The sequence below is a fragment of the Camelus dromedarius genome, chromosome X (genome assembly GCF_036321535.1).
Source record: "Camelus dromedarius isolate mCamDro1 chromosome X, mCamDro1.pat, whole genome shotgun sequence".
Lineage (NCBI taxonomy): Eukaryota > Metazoa > Chordata > Mammalia > Artiodactyla > Camelidae > Camelus > Camelus dromedarius.
The window spans coordinates 4,936,281-4,958,681 of record NC_087472.1 but is presented as its reverse complement, the minus strand read 5'-3'; the positions used below and the strand labels follow the sequence as shown (position 1 = coordinate 4,958,681).

Below are 22,401 nucleotides of genomic sequence, written 5' to 3'. Positions count from 1 at the left end.
TCGAGGCATAGAAGACATGGAAGTCTAGACCAATGTAATGAAGCAGGTATAAGAAAAAAAAAAGATAAACAGATAGGAGAAGGAAAAACAAAACAGTCCCTATTAGAAAATGACATCAACATCTGCCTAGAAAATTCCTAAGTGCGTTTAGCAAGGTCACTGGACATGAGAACAATACAGAAATATTAATTATATATTTTTGTACACTATCATTGTTCTTAAAATTGAAAATTGGAAAAAAAGATCAATGTCACTTATAACTAAGAACTAAGAAACGTGGAACGAAATCCTTAGTATAAGTCCAACAAAATATGTGTGAGATATGTATGCTGAACACCACAAAACACTGATGAAAGTCATCAAGAAAGAGATAAATAGAGAGATGTGTGGTTTTCATGAATCATGAGTCAATATTGTCACGATGTTAATTATCCTCACGTTGTTCTATAGAATCATCACGATCACAAGGAAAATCCCAGCAGGAAGAAAACAGTTTGGTAGTTCTTCAAAAGCTAAACGTAGAAATGAACATATGACCCCTTAATTCCATTCTTAGGTATCTACCAAAAAGGCTTGAAACTAGATACTCAAACAAGTACGTGTACACGCATGCTCATTGCAACTCTTCACAAGAGCCAAGAAGTGGAAACAGCCCAAAAGTCCATCAGTGGAGGAATGAATAAACAAATTGTGTCATGTATCTATATCTATAGCTATAGCTATATATCTATCTATATGTATGTATGTATGTATGTATATGTATGTGTATATAGATACATACGTACCGTGGAATCATATCCAGCCATAAAAAGGAATGAAGTCTGGTATATGCTATGATATGGTCATATCCTCAAAAACATGATACCAAGTGAAATAAAGCAGACACAAAAGGTCATATATTGTATGATTCCATGTGTACGAAATATTGAAACTAGAGAAATCCATGGAGACAGAAGTTAGATTACTAGTTGCCAGGGGCTTGGGACAGGGAGAAGCTGCTTAATGGGCAAGAATTTTCCATTTGGGGTGATGGGAATGTTTTGGAAATGGGTAGATGTCTTGGTTGCACAACTAAATGCCACTGAAGTGTTCACTTTAAATGGGTTAATTTTGTATGAATTTTACCACAGTATATTTTTTAAATTCCAGCAGGATTTTTTTCTAAATATAAATGTCTGATTCCCAAATGTATTATGAGTAACGTCTTTATGTAAAGTCAAAGAACTAGAATAGTCTAAACAACTATGAAAAGAGAGTATCAGTATCAAAGGTCCCACACAATTTAATGTCAAGACTTTACTACATAACAGGGGGTGCAATCTTTTCATGTGGTTTTGGTAGATTTTGTGTGTCATATAGCTTCTGTTGCAACTATTCAACTCTGCTGTTGTAGTGCAGAAACAGGCATAGGTAACGTGTAAATGAAGAGGCATTGCTGTGTTCCAATATGAACTTTGCTTACAGAAATAGGTGGCAGAAGGAGTTTGGACTATTAGCCATACTTGGCCAGTCCCTAGTGTTATTAGCAAAGGGCCAGTCAAATGGGCCAAATGAACATAACAGAAAGTCCAGAATAGACCTAACAAAAGTTGCAAAGCAATCCAATTATGCTAGAATAATTGGACATGTATGTGTGTCTGTGTGTGTGTGTGTGTGTGTGATGTGTGTGTACGTATGTCTGTGTGTGTGTGTGTGTGTGTGTGTGTGTGTGTAAAACACTGAGAAACAAAAACCAGAGATCTCAACCCACACCTCAAAAATGAAGATAGGCTTAACTGTATGGATGAAAACTAGAATGCTTATAGAAGAAACCATAAGAGAAAATCTTTGTGATTTTGGTTCTCTAAGATTTTTGTAAAATTTATAGAGTCAAATCGGAATGATGAAAATGTTCTGGAATTAGATAGCAGTGATGGATACAAAAATGTGTGCAGTTCCTAAAAGCCGCTCTGAACTGTACACTTTAGAAGGGTGATGGTAAGGTATGTCAATTATTTCTCAGTAAGACAAAAGTGCCCCAGACTCGAACGATTTCTGACAATCTATGTCTTGCCCAGTATACACCAGAGATGTCTATCAGAGAATAGAAAAAAGTCACTCAAAGGTTCGAAATCTTTCACTCTCCACACTGCAAGTTACAGCAGATGGCAACTTCATTAACCCATCTACCTTAGAAGTGTATTGTTATGAACATGCTTGCAAAAGCTGCGTCTGCTCTTACAGTCCCATAGATTTTGGATGGTTGTGTTTTCATTTTCATTTACCTCCAGGTATTTTTGATTTCCTCTCTGATTTCTTCAGTGACCCACTGGCTGTTCAATAGCATATTGTTTAGCCTCCACCAGTCTGTGGGTTTTGCAGGGGTTTATTTGTATATGACTTCTAGTCTCAAAGAACTGTGATGGGAAAAGTTGCTTGATGTGATTTCAATCTTCTTAAGTTTGCTGAGACTTTTTTTGTGATCTAGCTTGTAATGTATCCTGGGAATGTTCCATGCACACTTTGAAAGAATATCTATTCTGCTGCTTTGGGATGAAGTGTGTGTGTGTGTGTGTGTGTGTGTGTGTCTGTGTGTCTGTGTGTGTGTGTGTGTGTGTGTAAATACACATACAGTTATTTATAACATAGATATATAAAGTCCATCAGGTCTGAAGTGTCATTAAGGCCAGTGTTTCCACATGGATTTTTTTGTCTGGATGATCGATTCATTCATAGAAGTGGGGTGTTCCAGTCTCCTACCATTATTGTGTTACTGCCGATTTTTCTCTTCATGTCTGTTAATAATTGCTTTCTGTATTTAGGTGCTCCTGTGTTGGGTGCACATATACTTATAATGTTATATCTTCTTTTTGGATGGATCCCTTCATCACTTTGTAATTCTTTGTGTCTTGTTACAGTCTTTGTTTTAAATTCTGTTTTGTCTGATACAAGTATTGCTACCCTGGCTTAGTTTTTATTTCCATTTGCATGGAATAACATTTTCAATCCCCTCACTTTTAATCTATGTATGTCTTTAGATCTCAGCTGAGCCTCTTGTAGGCAGCATATATACATGAGCCTTCTTTTGTAGCCATTCAGCCAGTCTATGTCTATGATTGGAGTATTTAGTTCTTGCACAATTAAAGAGGTTATCAATCAGTAGATTCTTATTGTCCTTTTGTTAATTGTTTGGGAATTTTTCCATATTTTTTATTGAGTTCTAGTCATTTTACAATATTGTGTCAAATTCCAGTGTAGAGCACAATTTTTCAGTTATACATGAACATACATATATTCATTGTCACATTTTTTTTTCGCTGTGAGCTGCCACAAGATCTTGCATATATTTCCCTGCGCTATACAGTATAATCTTGTTTATCTATGCTATATATGCCTGTCAAGATCTACAAATTTTGAAATCCCAGTCTGTCCCTTCCCACCCTCGCCCCCTTGGCAACCACAAGTATGTATTCTATGTCTATGAGTCTGTTTCTGTTTTGAATTTATGTTCTTTTTTTAGATTCCATATACGAGCAACCTCATATGGTATTTTTCTTTCTCTTTCTGGCTTACTCCACAGCACGTTCCTGCCCTGCCCTCTGCAGTAACGCCCACAAGGCCGGCGGGCTGGCAACGTGCTCTCTGGCCCTGAAGCCAGGACACAGGCTCAGCCTCGGAAACTCAGCAGCCCTCCACGGGACCGGAAGTGCCCGAGCACCTGCTCAGGTGGCATCAGGGACCCTGAAAGCCAGGACCTTCCTGTGCGGCAGGCAGCAGACTAGACACAGAGGAAGGATGGTTAACTAGTTTCTCTTTGCAAATCAGGCTAGAATACCCACCAAGAACCATCTTTCATCTCCAAGGAGGATTCTGAGCTGTTTTGTATTCAGCCTCGGCGGGCGTTCCCTCCCTGCGAATTCCAGGACCATTCCGCACCTATGGCTTTGGAGTCTGACCATCGAGGGGAGCTGAGCCATCAGTGTAAGTGTCCAGCAGACCGTTTCCAAGAACACACCCCAGTAAATCCTACCCCGCGTTTGGGGCGGTTACCAAAGCTCTTCAACTATATACGCCAGGACGGAGTACACTGGGAGCCACATCAAACGCCACTCCTCCCTGCATTCGGAGCATTCTGAGTGTCCTAGCAGCTCAGGCAGGATAACCAGGTCTCTAAGCATCCCTGAACAAAGTGCATCTTCCCCTCTCGCCCAGGAGATGTATCCACGATCCCAGAGGGACTGCTCACAGCAACCTCCCACCTGACACGTTCCTCTCACCACTAAAAGTGCCGTCTGCACGTCTGCCTGCCGCCACCACCCAGCTTCATTACCATCACCTCCCACAGAAGGACCCCCGCTCCCAACCCCAGCTTCCCAAAGAGAAGAGCAGAGGCTCGGTGAATGTGTGCGGATGAAGTGAGACGGTGAGCGGGGATCCTATTTGATTCAGACTGATTTTCTCCTACTTTCTTAAATAACCCGTGGAAATCCAATTAAACATAGGGATATTACACGTATAAAATGACAAACAAGAAGGGATAAGAAGCGAGTTAATATTTTTACTTTTATTGTTCTAAATCTTCCCTCATCTATATTATTGCTAATTACTCTCACATTTCCCGAACAATTCTAATTGCAATTCCATATTATGTCATCCAGGATGACAGGGAAAAAAAAAAAAAAAAGAGAGATTTCAGTCTCCTTTACAGAAGAGGAAAACTGTTGTGTTTGAACTGGATAAGCACACACACGTTGTGATCAATGTCATTCACAAAGTTAGATACTGAAGCTTATTAAATCTTCTATTAATAGGAACAGCACTGAAAAACACCTACAGGAAACAAAGATCAATTTCCACGTCACCATAAAGGACGGGAGGAGCCCAGAGATGCTGTACGCCGTGTCCCCCGAGCTGGCCCGGGCCCTCACTCCTTCCAAGGCTGACCGCTCGCTCTGCAAACACAGAGTGAAGGATGGACTCCCTTCCTGCCCGGCAGGAGAAGCTGCTGGACAGGGGCCTGGAAGGAGCGCGGCTGCAAGTCTGGCTCAGGCCCCCTCTTCCTCATTGCTCACGGCCTCCTCAGACAGGGACGGGAAGGAAATGGGACCCTTACTGTTGAGTCTAAACAAATGCTCCAGGACTTGCAACTTGCTGGTCTCCGCGTGGGCCCGGGGCCCCCACAGGAACTCGTGGCGAGCGGGATCGCTGTCGGCCACCTGCCGGTACTCCAGGTACCCCTCCTGCACCCACGCTTTGGTGATGAGCTCCCTGGGCTCCCCATAGATGAAGTGCTCCCTCCCAGGATACACCCCCATGACACCGAGTGCTCCCCACACCTCTTCCTCAGGCGCCCCCTCTCCCCCCAGGACGATGACACCCAGAAGTATCACCAGGAGGCCGTTCTTGGGCATGCTCCGCTCATCACCCTGCATCCCATCACAGGTGAGGCCCAGGGTGGGGACCAGGATGTACAAGTGCTCCTTGGGGTCCACCTCCTTCACATCCACCCCAAAGACCAGCTGCATGCACTCAGAGGCCTGGCTGAAGACCACAGGGAAGTGGTGCTGGTATGCTCTGAGGATACTCAGCATTTCTGCCCTGGTGGTCGGCTGCTTCCTGCGATACTTGAGGAGCAGGAAGCTCACCAGGTCAGCCATCATTGAAAGCTCTGCCCCTTGGCGCAGGGACTCGGCACCGGCAGAGTAGGAAGAGGAGACGGAGGAGGAGGAGGAGGAGGACGAGGAGGACCGGGGGGATGCGGCCCCCTCCTGCTCAGCCTCCAGCTGCTGCACATCCACCAGGCCCTGGGCGTCTCTTGGGTCCTGAAGGTCTTCCACAGCCTGGCGGAGCTCACTCATCTGAACCAGGGACATAATGACAGGTGTTGGCAGCTGACAGGAGTCTGGGCCGGGGTGACAGGTGGGGACCCAGTGGCCTTGTGGGAGGACAAGCTTATCGACCTTCCCAGGGTTTCTAGGGCTGAACGAGGTTTCCTTTGGTGTCCCATCTTTGTTGTGGGCGTGCGGGTCCCCTCACCCTTCCCTCGGGCCCTCACCTTGACTCCTGGGAGGACCCGGGACTCTTCTCTCTGTTGCCAAGGCGTGGTTCCTTCAGATGATCTGACCCGTCCTCTCACACCAAGGTCCTCACCTCCCTGAAAGGCGGGAGAGAAAGGAGAGGAGGCCCCTTTCCTGCTGTGATTCAGGACAAGGATACCTCTGGTCATTGACTTTGGTTTCTGGGCACAGTTCCTTGTTCACAGCTCCCAAAGCCCTTGGGATGTCCTCAGTGTTGAGAGTGATGAATGTGCTTTTTTTGTTTTTTATGTGAATGAGATGTGTTTGCAAAGCACCTAAAATGGGGCTGGTTGCCAGAAGAGCCAATCATGTGATTAAAAGTTTGGATCTTTTGGCCCCTCCCCAGCACCACCAGGGAGGGGAGAAAGGCTGGAGATTTGAGTTCAATTGCCAATGGCCAATGATTTAACCAATCGTGCTTATGTAATGAAGCCTCCGTCAAACCCCAAAAGGATGGGTTTGGAGAGCTTCTGGGTTGGCGAGCAGGTAGAGAGCTGGGGCAAGTGGCGCTGTCTGAGAGAGCGGGGAAGTCGGCCCCGCTCCCGCACACCTTGGCCCTAGCACCTCTTCCATCTGGCTCTTCGTGACTCATGCCCTTTATGTTCAGCTGGTGATCTAGGAAGTGGTATGTTTGTCAGAGACCTGTGAGCCACTCTAGCAAATCAACCAAACCTGAGGAGGAGGGCGTGGCAACCTCTGAAGGTCTTTCAGAAGGACAGGTCTTTCAGAAGGACACGTAACAGCCTCGACTTGTCACCAGCGTTGGAAACCCAAGGAGGAGGGAGTTGGAATCCCCAACCTACAGCTGGCCATTTAGCAGCACAGGCAAGAACCTTGCCTTGCGGTGGGCTTCTGAAGTGGTGGGGGGAGGGCAGTCTTGGAGGACTGAGCCTGAACCAGAGGGTCGGATGCCATCTCTGGCTAGACAGTGTCAGAACGCAGTTGAATTCCTGAACACTCTGCTGCTGTCTGAGAACTGTCGTTGGTCTGGGGAACCTCTCCCCTACGTGGAAATTGGTCCCAGGATCCATTTACACAACATCCACCCCCAGCTCCCCCCGAAAAACCCAGAAGCACTGGCAGCGGGGATCGGCCCCTCTGCCCTGGGCGGAGGTGCCCTCAGTGCCTGGAGGCCATGCATCTTGACTCCCGCCAGGGCCTGCTCTTCCCCCCTGCCCCCACCTGGGATGATGAGTTGACATCTGCCCTTCAGACCCAGACCTCAACTCCCTGAAGACTCCCACCTTCCCACCCAGGATGGAAGTGAGCACGGCACTTAGGGCCACCACTGACTGTTCCTTCCAGGGCTGGGAACAGGGGTCAGCTGGAGCCGGTGGGGTCCTTCCTCTCCTGAGATGGCGGGGTACATTTGGTCCTCATGAAGAGTCCTTGCCTTGACACGTGGGATATCCTAGGACTCCTCCCTCTGCTGGCCTGATGTTTCCCCTCAGACCAAGGTCCTCACACCCTGAGATACCCCACCCCCAACCACGTGACGGAAGTGATGGCAGGCCCCATCCGGCCAGACCTGACCGGGGACTCCTAGGGCTGAAACAGCTCAAGCCGGACACTGTAAGTTCCCATCTCTTTTGGGGTGAGGGTCTCCTCACGCCCTGCATCCACCCAAAGGGTCCTTCTCCTGAGTCCTGGCACATCCTGTGAGTCCTTCTGCTGCTGACCGGTTGTGGCTCCTTCTGCCAACCTCAGAACTAGGTCTGAATTCCCTGAGAGCCTGGGGCAGAGGTGAGGGGGCAGCACCACTGGCCACTCCTGCCCAGGGACTTCAGGGATGACAGGGGGCAGGGCCGGATTCTGTGGGCTCACTCTCTACTCTCAGTAGCAAGATATTCACATTTACTCCCAGCAAGTCCTGGAACCCTCCCCTCAGCTAACATGAGGTTGTCCCCTGCAGGCCGACACCACCATCGCACTGAGTTTGAGGATAAAGTGGGGAGGTGATGCCTCCTGACTCACACCCGGGCCTCCCAGGAAGGAGCAGAGGAGCAAGTTTCTGTTGAGGCCCCCTCTACCTGGGGAGGGGGTCTGCCCAGTCCTACTGGGGGTTCCGGGGAGACCACCCTCTGCACATCTGAGCCACACTCCTCAGACCAGGGACTTCACCTCCCAAGGACCTCTGAGTTAAGAGGTCAGAAAGCATCTCACCTGGTCGCCCTGCTCTGGGGCCTCCAAGACCCAGCACAAGGGCAAAGGCTCCCTCACGGTCCTCACATTGCCTCCTGGTAATTTAGGATTCTGTCCTCTGCCCATCTGACGCCCCGCCCCCTCATACCAGGATCCCTGTCCCCTCTGAGACCGCGATGTCAGGAAATGCTGCCTTTGGCCATCCTGCCCTATAGCCCCCCATGGCCGACTCTGTTCCGGGGTGCAGGGTCTCTTAGTCCTCCCTCAGGGTCCTCACCTTGACTACCGGGGGGACCGGACCGGGGATACCCTCCTCTGCATACCTGAGGTCCCCCTCCTTATATTAAGGCCCCAGTCTCTCTGAGACCCGGATGGGGAAGTCGAGACACCAACGTGTGCTCATCTCGCCCTGGGGCCTCCCAGGGAGAAAAGCAGGGGCAGGATCGGTTCGGCGGGTCCCCACTGATCTGGGGTCTCTGGTCCCCTCAGTCCTCCCTCAGGATCCTCACCGTGGCGCCAGGCAGGAACGGGGATTCCCACCTCAGCCCATCTGAGGCCCCGCCCCTCAAACCTGGTCCCCAGTCCCTCTGAGACGCGGATGTCAGGAAATGTGCCTGTGGTCATGCCACCCTATGATCTCCCAGGACCGACTCTGTACTGGGGTCCAGGGTCCCGCAGTCCTCCCTCACAGTCCTTGCTTACTGTCCTGACAGGCCCTCAGCCCCGCGTTTCCCAACCTGAGGCTTCGCTCCCCACACCAGCGCCCCAGTCCCTCCGAGGCCCGGACGCGGAAGTCCCGGCACGCTGCCATGGGCTCGTCCGGCCTGAGGCCTCCGAGGGCTGCCTGCCGGGGTACATATCTTGGGGTCCCCTCGATTCTGGAGTCCAGGGTGTCCCCAGTCCTTCCTCAGGGCCCTCGCCTTGACGCCCGGCAGGAACCGGGATTCTCTCCTCAGCGCACCCGAGGCCCCGCCCCTCAAACCCGGGCCCCAGTCCCTCTGAGACCCGGATGTCAGGAAATGCTGCCTGAGGTGATGCCGCCCCATGACCTCCCGGGACCCACTGTGTTCTGGGGTCTCTGGCCCCCTCAGTCCTCCCCCAGGGTCCTCACCTTGACGCCCGGCAGGACCTGGGATTCTCTCCTCAGCGCACCCGAGGCCCCGCCCCTCAAACCAGGACCCCAGTCCCTCCGAGACCCGGATGTCAGGAAATGCTGCCTGAGGTGATGCCGCCCTATCACGTCCCAGGACCGACTGTGTTTTCGGGTCCAGGGTCCCTCACTGCTGGCTCGCGGTCGTCACCTTCACTCCCAGTGGGACCTGGGATTCTCTCCTCTGCAGATCTGAGGGTTCCCCCCCCCATCACACACTAAGTGCCAGGTCTCTCTGAGACCAGGATGCCGCGGTCATGACACGACACGTGGGCCTGTCCTGCCCTCGGGCCTCCGGACAGCAGCTAGCAAGGGCCCCTTTGTGTTGGATGACCACTTTTCCGAGTTCGGGGTCCCCTCAGTTCTCCCTCAGGGTCGTCACTTAGGCGTCATGTCGTCTAGCCTCTGGCCACCCGAGGACCCACCCCTCATCCCAGGACCCCAGTCCCTCAGAGACCCGGATGTCAGGAAATGCCGCCAGTGGTCACCTTGCCCTACGGTCTCCAAGGTGCAACGCTGTCCCGGGTGCAGGATCCCTCCGTTCTCCCTCGGGGTCCTCACCTTGACTCAGGCGGCATGTGGTCTCCCCTCTGGCCACCCGAGGCCCCGCCCCTCATCCCAGGACCCCAGTCCCTCCCAGACCCGGATGTCAGGAAGTCAGGACCCCACGAGTGCTCATCCCACCCAGGCCCTCCCAGGGCTGACAGCAGGGGCGGGGATCTGTGGGGCCCCTTCGGTCCTCCCTCAGCGTCCTCAGCTTGAGCCCCGGCAGGTCCTGGGACGCCCCCTTGTTGACCCGAGCCCACACCCTCACACCAAGGCCCTTACTGCCCTGAGACCCCCAGGGGAGCCTCTGGACTCACATCAGGCCACCAGGCCCAGGGCTTCCCAGGACTGTGGACGCCAGGGGCTGAGATGGATTCCATGGGTTCCCTCAGCCCTCCCTCTGCTCCTCACCTGGGCTCCCGGCTGGGCCTGGGTGCCTCCCTCTGCCCACCTGAGCTTGGTCCCCTTGGACTCGGACCCTCCAGAGCCAGGACACCAGAGAGGGAAGCGGGGATGAGGGGGTGGGGATCTGATCCTTGCAACCCTGCCTTGGGTCTCCCAGGGGTGACCGCAGAACCGACCTGGATGCCTGCAAACCGAGTCCCCACACACGGTTCTACCTTGACTCCTGGCAACGCTGGGCTCCTTCCCTCTGCAAACCTGAAGCCGGCCTCCCTCACCCAGGCCCTCACCTCTCTCACCTCCCAAGGGTGGGGCATCAGTGCCCGTCACATCTGGACCCTGAGCCCAGGGGTTTCCGAGGGCTGTCGGGGGGGGCCGGAGGTGGATTCCCTGCGGGCCTCAGTCTCCTGTGTCCTCACCTTGACTCCTGACAGGAGCTGGATTCGCCCTCTGCCCTCCTGAGACTGCGTCTCTCAGACCTAGCCTCTGACTCCCCGAGTTCGCTGAGGAAGTGGGGGCCGGGGACTGCTCAGCCTGACAGCCCCGTCCGGGGGCCCCCAGGATTCCCGCACGGGGCCGATTTGCATTCTTAGGGTCCCTGTGTTGTCGGGTGGTTGGACCCCTCTGTCCTTACCCTGGAGGGCCCTCACCCACCCTCGCACACAAAGGCTGCAGTCCCAGCAAAGATGCTGGAGGGGACCTGCCTCCTGGTGACCGTGAAGGGGCAGAGAGCAACACACCTTCCCTCGGCGACTCGCTGACAACCAGCCTGACCTCGGGGACGGTCTGTTCGAAAGACTTACCTTTTCCTGAAGAGGCTGAGCAGTGGCAGGGGAGCTGCGGATCCCTTGCGTTGATGACTAGATAATAGTACCTGTTCCAGAGCCGTGACTTTCACTTGTCAATTCTCATCTGCACCTACTGTGCGTGTATCTGTATCACATGTCTAGACTGTATGTGCTTATGTACACGTACATCCACGCACCACACACATGGACCAAACATGCCACGTGTGCCGCATGTGGAAACCTGGGCCGTCCCCAGACACAGGTGCCTGCCCAGGGCCCTGAGGCGCGGATCCCCGCCCCCTTGCGGGAGCCCTGAGAGCCCACCGGACCCAAGGGCACCATGCTTTGAACTACAGGCCTGCCGCCTGCCTGACACCCCATCTGCCCAGGGCAGTGAGCCTGCAGGAGAACGTGGGCCCCCCAGTCAGCTGGGAGAGAAGCCGAGCAGAGTGGGCAGGAGGAAGTGGGAGCAGGGCCCCAGCCCGAACAGAAGAGCAGACTTCAGAGGGCCGAGCCTTTACCCCCACCTCCAGGAGCCTTCTCCATCCTCACACCCTCTCTCCTAGACCCAGACCCGCCTCCTGGGGCCCCGTCTCCATTTCAGGATGGATGGTGATCCCGCGGGGCTGGGACAGGCCACGTGGGCAGAATCCGGTGTCAGGCTCTCCTGAGCACCGATGCCTGGCTTCCCTGTGTTCTCAGCTACGTGGCATGAGGCACCAGGTGGTAGGACAGCGTGCAGGACAGCCGGGGCCCCCGTGAGTGTTGGCGAGTCGGCTCAGACCAGTGGGGCACAGGGCTTTCGACCCACACAAAGCTCAGACTGAATGTGTGTCCTGCGGCCGCTAAGCTGAGCCAGTCATGGAAACCGTCTGTGCCTCGATTTCTGCCCGTCAAATGGGCATAGTAGTCGTACCCGTTGAAAGCACCGGTGTGAGTTTATACACGATGTGACCTGTCTCTACAATGTCTGGGCCAAGGACGTGGACAGTAGATGCAGCTGTTGTCACTGTGCGTGTACGATGTGCCTTCCCCACACTGTGGGGCTTCTGAACCAGTGTGTACCTCCCGGTCCACTGACTCAGGTGGGTTTCCTCTTCTCACCGGCACTCTGTTATTGGGAATGGGACCCCTCGCGTGCCAGAAGTGCTTAGACATGACATAGCTTGTTCTAGACCCAGCATGGGTGACGCTCAGGGGCCCTGGACCAGCGCAGGGGAATGGACTGTGCTGAGGGGCTTGGCCCTGGGGAGGAGGCATCAGGACCTCTGCACGTGCTCCGTCCTGATCCACACAGCCCACCACAGAGCTCTGTGAGCGAGGGTGTTCTGGGACTCTCTGAGTGTGAGGGAAAGTTTCTGCCGTGGGCCTTTCCCCTGGCCCCCCGAGGAAACGTTTCCTCACCCAGAGCCACATTCCAAGTTCTCCCGGTCACAGCTCGGACTTGGAGGATGTGCCCGCCACGTGGTTGCTTCAGCAGCGTTTGGGCTCACACACGGTCTCTGAAGGTGGGAACCAATCTGAGTTACCTAGAGCCATCCTAAAGTTCTTTTCCTCTGAACTTTCCAGTTTCCTCTTCTGCTTTTCCTCCTAGAAAGAGGAATAGGAATGATGTCCAGAGGACAAAATCTTGCGCACACACAGTGTGACTGAAGCTGCCTCCTGATGCTTTGGGCAGGATTCTCCAAATCTTTAGCTTGACTGTGCCTTTCCCAGCTTGATACCTAGTGATCAACAGGTGTGAGGAGTCACTTGATGATCACACACACACACACACACACATCGTAACTAGACACGTATTGCAATTGGGAAAATCTGGTACAGTGACAACACCAAATGCTGGGGAGGATTTGGAGCAGCAGGAACTCCCATTCATTGCTGGTGGGAATACAAGATGGTACAGTTACATTGGAACAGCTTGGCAGGATCTTATAAAAGTAAACAAACTCTTACTGTATGATCCAGAAACCATATGGGTATTTACCCAAAGAAGTTGAAAACTTGTGTCCGCCCAGAAACCTACACGTGGATGTTTATAGCAGCTTTACTTAGAATTGCCAAACTATAGATGCAAACAAGAGGTCCTTAAGTCGGTGAATAAATACACTTTGGTATGTGCAGGAAATGGAGTATCACCCAGTGCAAAAAAGAAATGAGTTATCAAGCAAGGAATAGACATGAAGAACCTTCGATGCAATTACAAACTGAGTGATTCTGAAAAGGCAACATACGGTATTATTTCAACTATGTGACATTCTGTGAAGGCAAAATGATGGAGACGCTAAGAAGATGAGTGTCTGCAGGCGCTGTGGGGAGAGGAATGAATAGGCGCTGTACAGCAGAGGGTGGTTAGTGACGTGAAATAGTCTGCATGATACCCCAGTGATGAGGGCATGTCATACACGTTTGCCCAAACCCAGGGAAGGTGCAGCACCAAGAGTGAACCCCAAGGGAAACTCTAATTTCTAGGTGACAGCGTAGGTCCATCAATTCTGACACATGGACGACTCTGGTGGGTTGCTGATAAGGAGGCAGGCTACGTAGGTGTGGGGGCGGGAAGTAAATGGGAAATCTCTGTACCTTCTCTTTGTTGTTCTGTGCACCTAAAGGTGCTATAAAAATAAAGACTTTAAAATAACACACGGTATGAACAACGCTAGGTGAACAACAAAACGTGAGGACACCCGAGGGGAAGACTGCTGACTGGGGAGCTGACTCGTCCGTTGCGGGGTGGGGGTGGGGGGCAGCAGGGAGTGGGGGAGGGGCTGTGGGCCGCACAGACGCAGAGGGCAGGACAGGTAGGAGAGAAGATCTCCCGCTTCTGAGCGGTTTCGTGCCTACAGCTGGGGCAGGGCCCCGGACACACATGCCTCAGCCCTGGGGCTCTACCAGGACAGCAAGAAAGATGGGTCAGTTGAGGCATTTCCCTCCTGAGTCTCTGCTAATACCCACCTGACATCAAACCTGCGTGAGGACTGGCCTGTGCAAAACACATCACTTAAACAGAACGTAAGGGAGAGACGGACAATAAGGTGGCGGTACCAGAGCACCTCACACGTGGTTATAGCAGGCACACTTTTGCGCCTTGGGTATGTATACCGTCTGCACGTACATACGAGCCCTCGTAAGATATAAACACGCACCCAGATACACGCGCTAGTACGTACACAGGTGGTGCGTGGATGTACGTGTACATAAGCACACACAGCCCGCACACGTGTCATACATACACGCACAGTAGGTGCAGATGAGAAATGTAGTTCTTACTATGCATGAGAATTAACAAGTGAAAGTCACGGCTCTGGAACAGGTACTATTACCTAGTCATCAACGCAAGGGATCCGCAACTCCCCTGCCACTGCTCAGCCTCTTCAGGAAAAGGTAAGTCTTTCGAACAGACCGTCTCTGAAGTCAGGCTGGCTGGCGAGGAGCCCCCGAGGGAAGGTGTGTTGCTCTCTGCCCCTTCACGGTCACCAGGAGGCAGGTCCCCTCCAGCATCTTTGCTGGGACTGCAGCCTTTGTGTGCGAGGGTGGCTGAGGACCTTCCTGGATGAGGACAAAGGGGTCCAACCACCCCGCAACAGAGGGACCCTAAGAACGCAAATCGGCCCCGCGCGGGAATCCTGGGGGCCCCCGGACGGGGCTGTCAGGCTGAGCAGTCCCCGGCCCCCACCTCCTCAGCAAACTCGGGGAGTCAGAGGCTGGGTCTGAGAGACGCAGTCTCAGGAGGGCAGAGGGTGGCTCCCAGATCCTGTCAGGAGTCCAGGTGAGGACACAGGAGCCTGAGGACCCCAGGGAATCCACCTCCGGCACCCCCACCCGCCCCCGACAGCCCTGGGAGACTCCAGGGCACTGGGTCCGGATGTCACGTGCACTGATGCCCCACCCTTGCGAGGTGAGAGAGGTGAGCGCCTGGGTGAGGGAGGCCGGCTTCAGGTCTGCACAGGGAAGGAGCCCAGTGCTGCCAGGAGTCAAGGTAAAACCGTGTGAGGGGACTTGGGGGGCGGGGGCAGGCATCCAGGTCGGTTTTGCGGTCACCCCTGGGAGACCCCAGGCAGGGTTGCGAGGATCAGATCCCCACCCCCTCACCCCCACTCCCCTCTCGGGGGTCCTGCCTGGGGAGGGTCTGAGTACAATGGGATCAAACTCAGGTGGGCAGAGGGAGGGGCCCAGGCCCAGCCTGGAGCCCAGGTGGGGAGCAGAGGGAGGGCTGCGGGATCCCCGGGGAATCCATCTCAGCCCCTGGCGTCCACAGTCCTGGGAAGCCCTGGGCCTGGTGGCCTGATGTGCGTCCACAGACTCCCCTGGGGGTGTCAGGGCAGTGAGGGCCTTGGTGTGAGGGTGTGGGCTCGGGTCAACAAGGGGGCGTCCCAGGACCCGCCAGGGCTGAAGCTGAGGACGCTGAGGGAGGACAGAAGGAGCCCCACAGATCCCCGCCCCTGCTGTCAGCCCTGGGAGGGCCTGGGTGGGATGAGCACTCGTGGGGTCCTGACTTCCTGACATCCGGGTCTCGGAGGGACTGGGGTCCTGGGATGACGGGCGGGGCCTCAGGTGGGCTGAGAGGGGAATCCCAGGACCTGCCAGGGGTCACGGTGAGGACCCTAAGGGAGGAGTGAGGTGACCCGAGACCCCAGAACAGAGGGGACGGAACCGATCCTGCCCCTGCTGTCAGCCCTGGGAGGGCCTGGGTGGGATGAACACTCATGGGGTCCTGACTTTCTGACATCCGGGTCTCGGAGGGACTGGGGTCCTGGGATGAGGGGTGGGGCCTCGGGTGGCCAGCGGGGAGACCACATGCCGCCTGTGTCAAGGGAGGACCCGGAAGGAGGAAAGAGGGGCTCCAGAACCCCAGGATATAGTCGGACCTTGGAGGCCATGGGGCGGGATGAGCACCGGCGGCATTTCCTGACATCCGGGTCTCGGAGGGACTGGGGTCCTGGGATGAGGGGTCGGGCCTCGGGTGGTCCAAGGGGAGGCCAGTGCTGCCTGAGTGAAAGTGAGGACCCTGAGGGAGAACTGAGGGATCCTGCACCCCGGGACACTGTTGGACCTTGGAGACCTTAGGGCAGGGTGATCACCGGCGGCATTTCCTGACATCCGGGCTCTCAGAGGGACTGGGGTCCTGGGATGAGGGGCGGGGCCTCGGGTGGGCAGAGGGGAGACTACATGCCGCCTGAGTCAAAGTGAGGAACCTGAGGGAGGACGGCGGGGACACAGGACCCCGGAAAAGAGGCCATCCCACAGAAAGGCACCCAATGCTGTCAGCCGTCCGGAGGCCCCAGGGCAGGACAAGCCCACGTGGTGTGTCCTGACTTCTGCACCGTGGTCTCAGAGAGACCGGGGACTTAGTGCAATTGGGGGGGAGGGGGGGACTGAAGTCTGCAGAGAAGAGAATCCCAGGTCCCACTGGGAGTGAAGGTGACAACCGCGTGGGAGCAGTGAGGGACCCTGCACCCCAGAACACAGTCAGACCTTGAAGGCCATAGGGCAGGATGACCACCGGCGGCATTTCCTGACATCCGGGTCTCACAGGGACTGGGGTCCTGGGATGAGGGGCGGGGCCTCGGGTGGGCAGAGGGGAGACTACATGCCGCCTGAGTCAAAGTGAGGTCCGTGAGGGAGGACGGAGGGGACCCGGGACCCCAGAAAAGAGGCCATCCCATCCCACAGAAAAGCGCCCCTGCTCTCACCCGTCCTGAGGCCCCAGGGCGGGATGAGCCCACGAGGTGTGTCCTGACTTCTGCATCCGGGTCTCAGAGAGACCGGGGACTTAGTGCAAGTGGCGGGGTGGGGGCGGGGGGGCTCAGGTCTGCGGAGGCGAGAATCTCAGGTTCCGCTGGGAGTGAAGGTGACGACCCCGAAGAAGCACTGAGGGACCCTGCACCCCAGAACAGAGTCAGTCCTGGGAGGCCATAGGGCGGGAGGACCTCAGGCAGCAGTTCCTGAAATGAGGGTCTCGGGGGTACTGGTGTCCTGGTATGACGGGCGGGGCCTCAGGTGGGCTGAGAGGGGAATCCCAGGTCCTGCCAGGAGTCAAGTTGAGGACCCGAGGGAGGAGTAAGGGGACCCGAGACCCCAGAACAGAGGGGACGAAACCGATCCTGCCCCTGCTGTCAGCCCTGGGAGGCCCCCAGGCGGGATGAGCACACGTGGTGTGTCCCGACTTCCGCATCCGGGGCTCAGAGAGACCGGGGACTTAATGTAAGGAGGGCCCTTCAGGTCGTTGGAGCGCAGAATCCCAGGTCCCGCTTGGAGTCCCGGTGAGGACCCTGAGTTAGCGCGGACAGGACCTCCCACCCTAGAAGAGTGGGAACCTGCCAGAGCCCAGGCCTCCTGCCACCACGCGGGTCCAGGGCTGTGCCACCGTGTAGACCCGAGGTCTCCCCTCCTTTCTCTTCCAGGGGCTCCAGACACCGGGAGGTGAAGGCCTAGGTCTGAGACACGTGTCCTCGGGTCACAGAGCACAGGAGGCCGGCAGTGCCAGGTGAGGTGTGGGCCCTGAGTGTGTACCCGGGGGCTTCCGAAACAGAGGGGACCCCACAAGGCCAGTGTCCACTCCACACACCCCCTGTCACCCCCAGAACCTCGGGCTGTGCCGGCTGCACCCTGAGGAGCCGCCTCACTTCCCCCGACAGGTTCACAGACGACCGTCCACCAGGAGGAGAGCCCCTGTGAGGCCGAGGGCACCCCTGAAGAGGAGACCAGTAAGTGGCCTTTGTCAGAGCCCCCCAGGGTGGGTTTCTCAGCCCGGGTCACTGACACTCCCTCTCTCCCCCAGGCCCGTGGGTCCCCATCTGTCACCCCTGTCCACACTCCTGTCTGCTGCCCGACACCAGTCATCATGCCTCTGGTTCAGATGAGTGAGCTCTCCCAGAGTGAGGAAGACCTTCAGGACCCAAGAGACGCCCAGGGCCTGGTGGATGCGCAGCTGTTGGAGGCTATGGAGGAGGGGGCCGCATCCCCCCGGTCCTCCTCCTCCTCAGTCTCCTCTTCCTACTCTGCCTGTGCCGAGTCCCTGCTCCAAGATGCACGGCATTTGATGATGACTGACCTGGTGGGCTTCCTGCTCCTCAAGTATCGCAGGAAGCAGCTGACCACCAGGGCAGAAATGCTGAGTATCTTCCTCAGAGAATACCAGCACCACTTCCCTGTGGTCTTCAGCCAGGCCTCTGAGTGCATGCAGCTGGTCTTTGGGGTGGATGTGAAGGAGGTGGACCCAAGGGGGCACTGGTATGTCCTGGTCCCCACCCTGGGCCTCACCTGTGATGGGATGCTGGGCGATGGGCAGAGCATGCCCAAGAACGGCCTCCTGGTGATGCTCCTTTGCATGATCCACCTGGAGGGAGAGCGCCTCCCTGAGGAGGAGGTGTGGGGAGCACTGAGCAAGATGGGGCTGTGTGCTGGGAGGGAGCACTACATCTATGGGGAGCCCAGGGAGCTCATCACCAAAGTGTGGGTGAGGGTGGGGTACCTGGAGTACCAGCAGGTGGCCAACAGCGATCCCGCTCGCTACGAGTTCCTGTGGGGCCCCCGGGCCCACGCGGAGATCAGCAAGTTGCAAGTCCGGGAGTATCTGCTCAGGGTCAATCGAAGGGGTCCCAGTTCCTTCCTGGTCCAGGTCCCATCCCTGTCAGAAGAGGCTGCTAGTGATGAGGAAGAGGGGGCCTGAGCCAGGCTTGCGGCTGGGCTCCTTCCAGGCCCCTGTCCAGCAGCTTCTCCTGCCGGGCAGGAAGTGAGTCCATCCTTCACTCTGTGTTTGGAGAGCGAGCAGTCAGCCTTCTAAGTGGTGACAGCCCGGGCCTGTTGAGGGACACGGTGTACAGCATCTCTGGGTTCTTCCTGTCGTTTATGATGACATGGAAATTGATCGTTGTTTCCCGTAAGAAATTTTCAAATGTCGTTCCTTTTCGTAGAATCGTAACGAGCTTCAGTGTCTAAGTTTGAATGACGGTGATCACAATGTTTGTGTTTTTATCCAGTTTAAGAGCAAGAGTTTTGCTATTTTGTAAAAGAGATTAGGAAATCTCCCATTTGTTTTGTGATCCTGAGCAAAATAACATGGAATTGGAATTAGAATGTTTATGGAAATGTGAAAGTACTTAGCAGTATTATGGATTGGGGCAAGAATTAGAAAAATAAATGTAAAAGTAGTCTTTTCTTGCTTCTTACCCCTTCTTTTCTGTCTTTCTATAAATCTAAAATATCTATGTTTAGTTTGATTTCCACGGGCTATTTAAGAAAGTAGGAGAAAAATCAATCTGAATCCGTAGGATCCCTGCTCACCATCTCAGTTATTCCGCAGACGTTCACTGAGCCTCTGCTCTCTGGAGGGCTCGGTGTTAGTGGTGGGGACACTCGGAAAAGCAGGACACCCCACACCTAGAATGATAGTCTAGGAGCCGCAGTCACATCAGGAAGTTGGTGAGATGTTCCCTAAGTCCCACGGAGCAAGTGAAAATGGGGTGAGGCGGTGGGGGTCCGGGAGCGAGCACTCAGGTGTAAGTGCCCGGAGCCAGGGCAGCTGGGGGCTTTGGGAAGCTGGGGGTCCCTCTGTGGGAGGTGATGGTAAAGTAGCTGGGTGGTGGTGGCGGCGGCAGGCAGACATGCAGGCGATGTGTCTTTGGGTTGAGAGGAAAGTCTGAATTGGGGCATTGCTCTGAGAAATCCTTTTGGATCATGGCTAAACCAGAGATAGATTCCTCCTGGAGCAGGAAAGAAGGTGTCCTGGGTTTCTGTGGCATCGCAGTTGAGCACAGTGGAGAATTTGGTGTCTTCTACCCGTCATCTGCAAGGATTTCCGGAGAAGTGAGGGTCTTGCTGTTTGAAGTACTGCCCAGGATTCACTGGTCTGCACTCCGCTCCCTGCCCTGGGAAAGCCAGTACCAACTATATAGATATGACAATGTATTTCAGCCATCTGGAGTTTATTTTGGCCAATGGTGAGCAGGGTCTAGATTTCCGAGGGATGAAATGAATGAAAATAGGTGGTTTGAATGAAGGGAAGGTGCAAAAGTGGGAAGGAATTCTGGGAGCTTTGAGTGAGCTGCTCCCAGCTGGGGAAGTCACCCCCTCCCCCCCCCCACACACACCCAAATTAAATAATATATCTTCTAGGAGGAAAATACCCAGAACAGCAATTTTGGCTGATTTTCTATTCAGTTTCCTACTGAGCTGCAAATTCTCTGAGATGTCATGGAAACAAAACAATTTCCAGAGGCAAGAGGCACAGGGTCTGAGGTCAGGATAATACTAGAAAGAACTACCAGCCACTAAAGATGCAATATTGGCCAGTGTCCCCGTTTTCAGGCATGTTGAGGAATGCAGCCAGAAGCAGAGGCTCTCAGGTTAAGGCTGTGACCTTGCATCTAGAGGAAGGAGCAACTTGTCAGCCTAAGGAGACTGTCGAGGTCACTGCAATGGGAAGTGCAGGCGGGTGCTGGGGAATGAAGAGGGTGGGCGAGCCTTCCCTGCTGAGAGTCATAGAACCACGTGGAAATTGGATGTGATCCTGGATTGGGCGCACCTGCCACATAGTAAGTAGGCGGGCACTTGAAAAAGATGGAGAATGTCAAGGCAGAGTTGACCTGCTCAGAAACTCCTCCCAGAAATGCAGGGGATTTTTTTCCTAACAAGTTATAAACGGTACATTTTGTTGAGCATCTCCTACTCCACGTTGAACTGGAGAGACGTCAGGTGCTTGTCTGCGTCTTGGCTTCCTCTCCTCCCTGGACAGGTGGGGACACGGCACTGCTGGTCCTCTTTACTTAGGAAGGGTCCTGTGATGGCCCTTTGCCACTGAACTTTGAGCAGAAGCGTCGTTGTCACGGCCATTTGTATAGAAGAGGCACCGGGGCCGTGGATTAACTCTCAGGCCGTGACAACACAGACACAGACCACTCTTGTCTCCTCACCCAGGGACTTAAGTCCTGCACCTTTGACCCTTAGATGTGAGATGCCAGACGCTGTGCCTTGAAGACACTGGGCAGGGTTGGAGGAGTTCCAAAGAGAGGCTGCCCCAGGGGAAGGTGGCTGCGGGAATTCCCTCCAGCCACCTGTACCCTCAGGCCCCTGAGCTTTGCCCATCAGCCCCCACAGGCTGTGATGAGCCTGTTAGGAAGGCAGCAGCCAGCTGCCGAGTGGCTCTGTTGGGGTTAGGGGTGTCCTTCTCGTGGGGCCCAGTCCCGAGTCCCCATCACCCCTGCTGCCTACCCTGCCCACTCTCCTGAACCTGGCCTCAGTCTGTACAGCCTGGGGTTTTGCCCTGCCTGTTCCTCCAGTAAGAGCCGCTCAGGCCCTGGTCCCGATGGGCTCACGCGTTCACCTTTATTTGAAAGTCCCGGACGAGCATCCCTTTCACAGATGCTGCAGTTCAGGTGGAGCTGACGGGACATGATGTAGCCCCTGGGTGAGTCTCCTAGTGCCTGGTAAACAACAACCATTGCCATGTGAGTGTGGGACGAATCGCTGTGATTACAAGTTACTTTCAAATAATTCCCCATGTAAGGCCCAAATGTTTGATTAAACTGATGGTCTTGTGAATGTGACTATGAGGTTTTGCTTTCTGAGCCTGAGTGTGAGAGGTAGAGGGCTGTCTTGTCAGCCACCCACAGAGCCAGCTCAGACCCTTGGTGTCCCCAGTCACGGTGTTTGAGCAGAGGAAAGGCTGTAGCAGATGACAGAGGTGGTCACCAGGAGCCTCCCCCTGTCCCCAGATACTCACAGATTCAAATGAGGATGTGGAAAGGAGCCAGGCAGGAGAGGGTTTGGGGGCACCAGGGATGCAGGCTGTGAAGGGGCTCAGCCACCCCAGAGACAAAGAAGGAGCAGCACCTGCCAGATCCCCTCTGAACTGCCCCTGCCTGGCCAGGGGAGGGATGTGGGAGCAAATACTGCTGAAGGTGAGCTTCAGCCCTGGAACACATCAAGAAATGGGTGCCCTTGGGGCAAGTCCCAGGACCAGACCCCCGTGCGGAACCCAAGTTGAAGGAGGGACCCTTGGTGCTCGTTCATGAAGTGAGCTGACTGGTGAGGGCAGTGCCAGCCCAGGGAGGCTATGGCGGGCTGGCTACCAGCAGCCGGGAGACAAGAGCACCCAGGGCCACTCAGGGAGGCGTTCCCAGGGGGGCAGCACCCTCCCCAGCAGACTCTGGAGGAGCTCACAGCGCCCAGGTCCCCAGCCAGTCCTGACCAGGGCAGGGCAGAGCAGAGCACACCGGGGCTCCCCTGCCCGTCAGTGAGAAGGTCTGACATTCTCCACGTGCCCTGATTCTGCCTCCTGGGGGTCTGGTGTGAGTTTTCTCAGCTGTGGCCCTGCTTC

At 54.8% G+C, this 22,401-nt stretch overlaps 2 protein-coding genes and 1 long non-coding RNA gene across 3 annotated transcripts; 2 read left to right on the top strand and 1 right to left on the bottom strand.

Annotated features, from left to right (window-relative positions):
• Nucleotides 1-5,024: 5,024 nt before the first annotated feature.
• On the bottom strand, nucleotides 5,025-9,357 carry LOC135320126 (melanoma-associated antigen 8-like). The gene is made up of 3 exons (XM_064482747.1): nucleotides 9,310-9,357; nucleotides 6,035-6,133; nucleotides 5,025-5,837 (listed from the first exon to the last, which is right to left on the bottom strand). Exon 3 carries the CDS (start codon nucleotides 5,835-5,837, stop codon nucleotides 5,025-5,027), a length of 813 nt encoding a protein of 270 aa, XP_064338817.1. The 5' UTR covers nucleotides 6,035-6,133; nucleotides 9,310-9,357.
• LOC135320127 (uncharacterized) lies at nucleotides 5,083-6,430 on the top strand. Its single transcript, XR_010379343.1, has 2 exons — nucleotides 5,083-5,210; nucleotides 5,346-6,430. It is a non-coding gene; the product is annotated as an uncharacterized LOC135320127 (long non-coding RNA).
• Nucleotides 9,358-17,868: 8,511 nt separating the features above from the next.
• On the top strand, nucleotides 17,869-18,788 carry LOC135320208 (melanoma-associated antigen 10-like). The gene has a single exon (XM_064482973.1). The coding sequence runs from the start codon at nucleotides 17,926-17,928 to the stop codon at nucleotides 18,751-18,753; it is 828 nt and encodes a 275-aa protein (XP_064339043.1). The 5' UTR covers nucleotides 17,869-17,925; the 3' UTR covers nucleotides 18,754-18,788.
• Nucleotides 18,789-22,401: the final 3,613 nt, after the last annotated feature.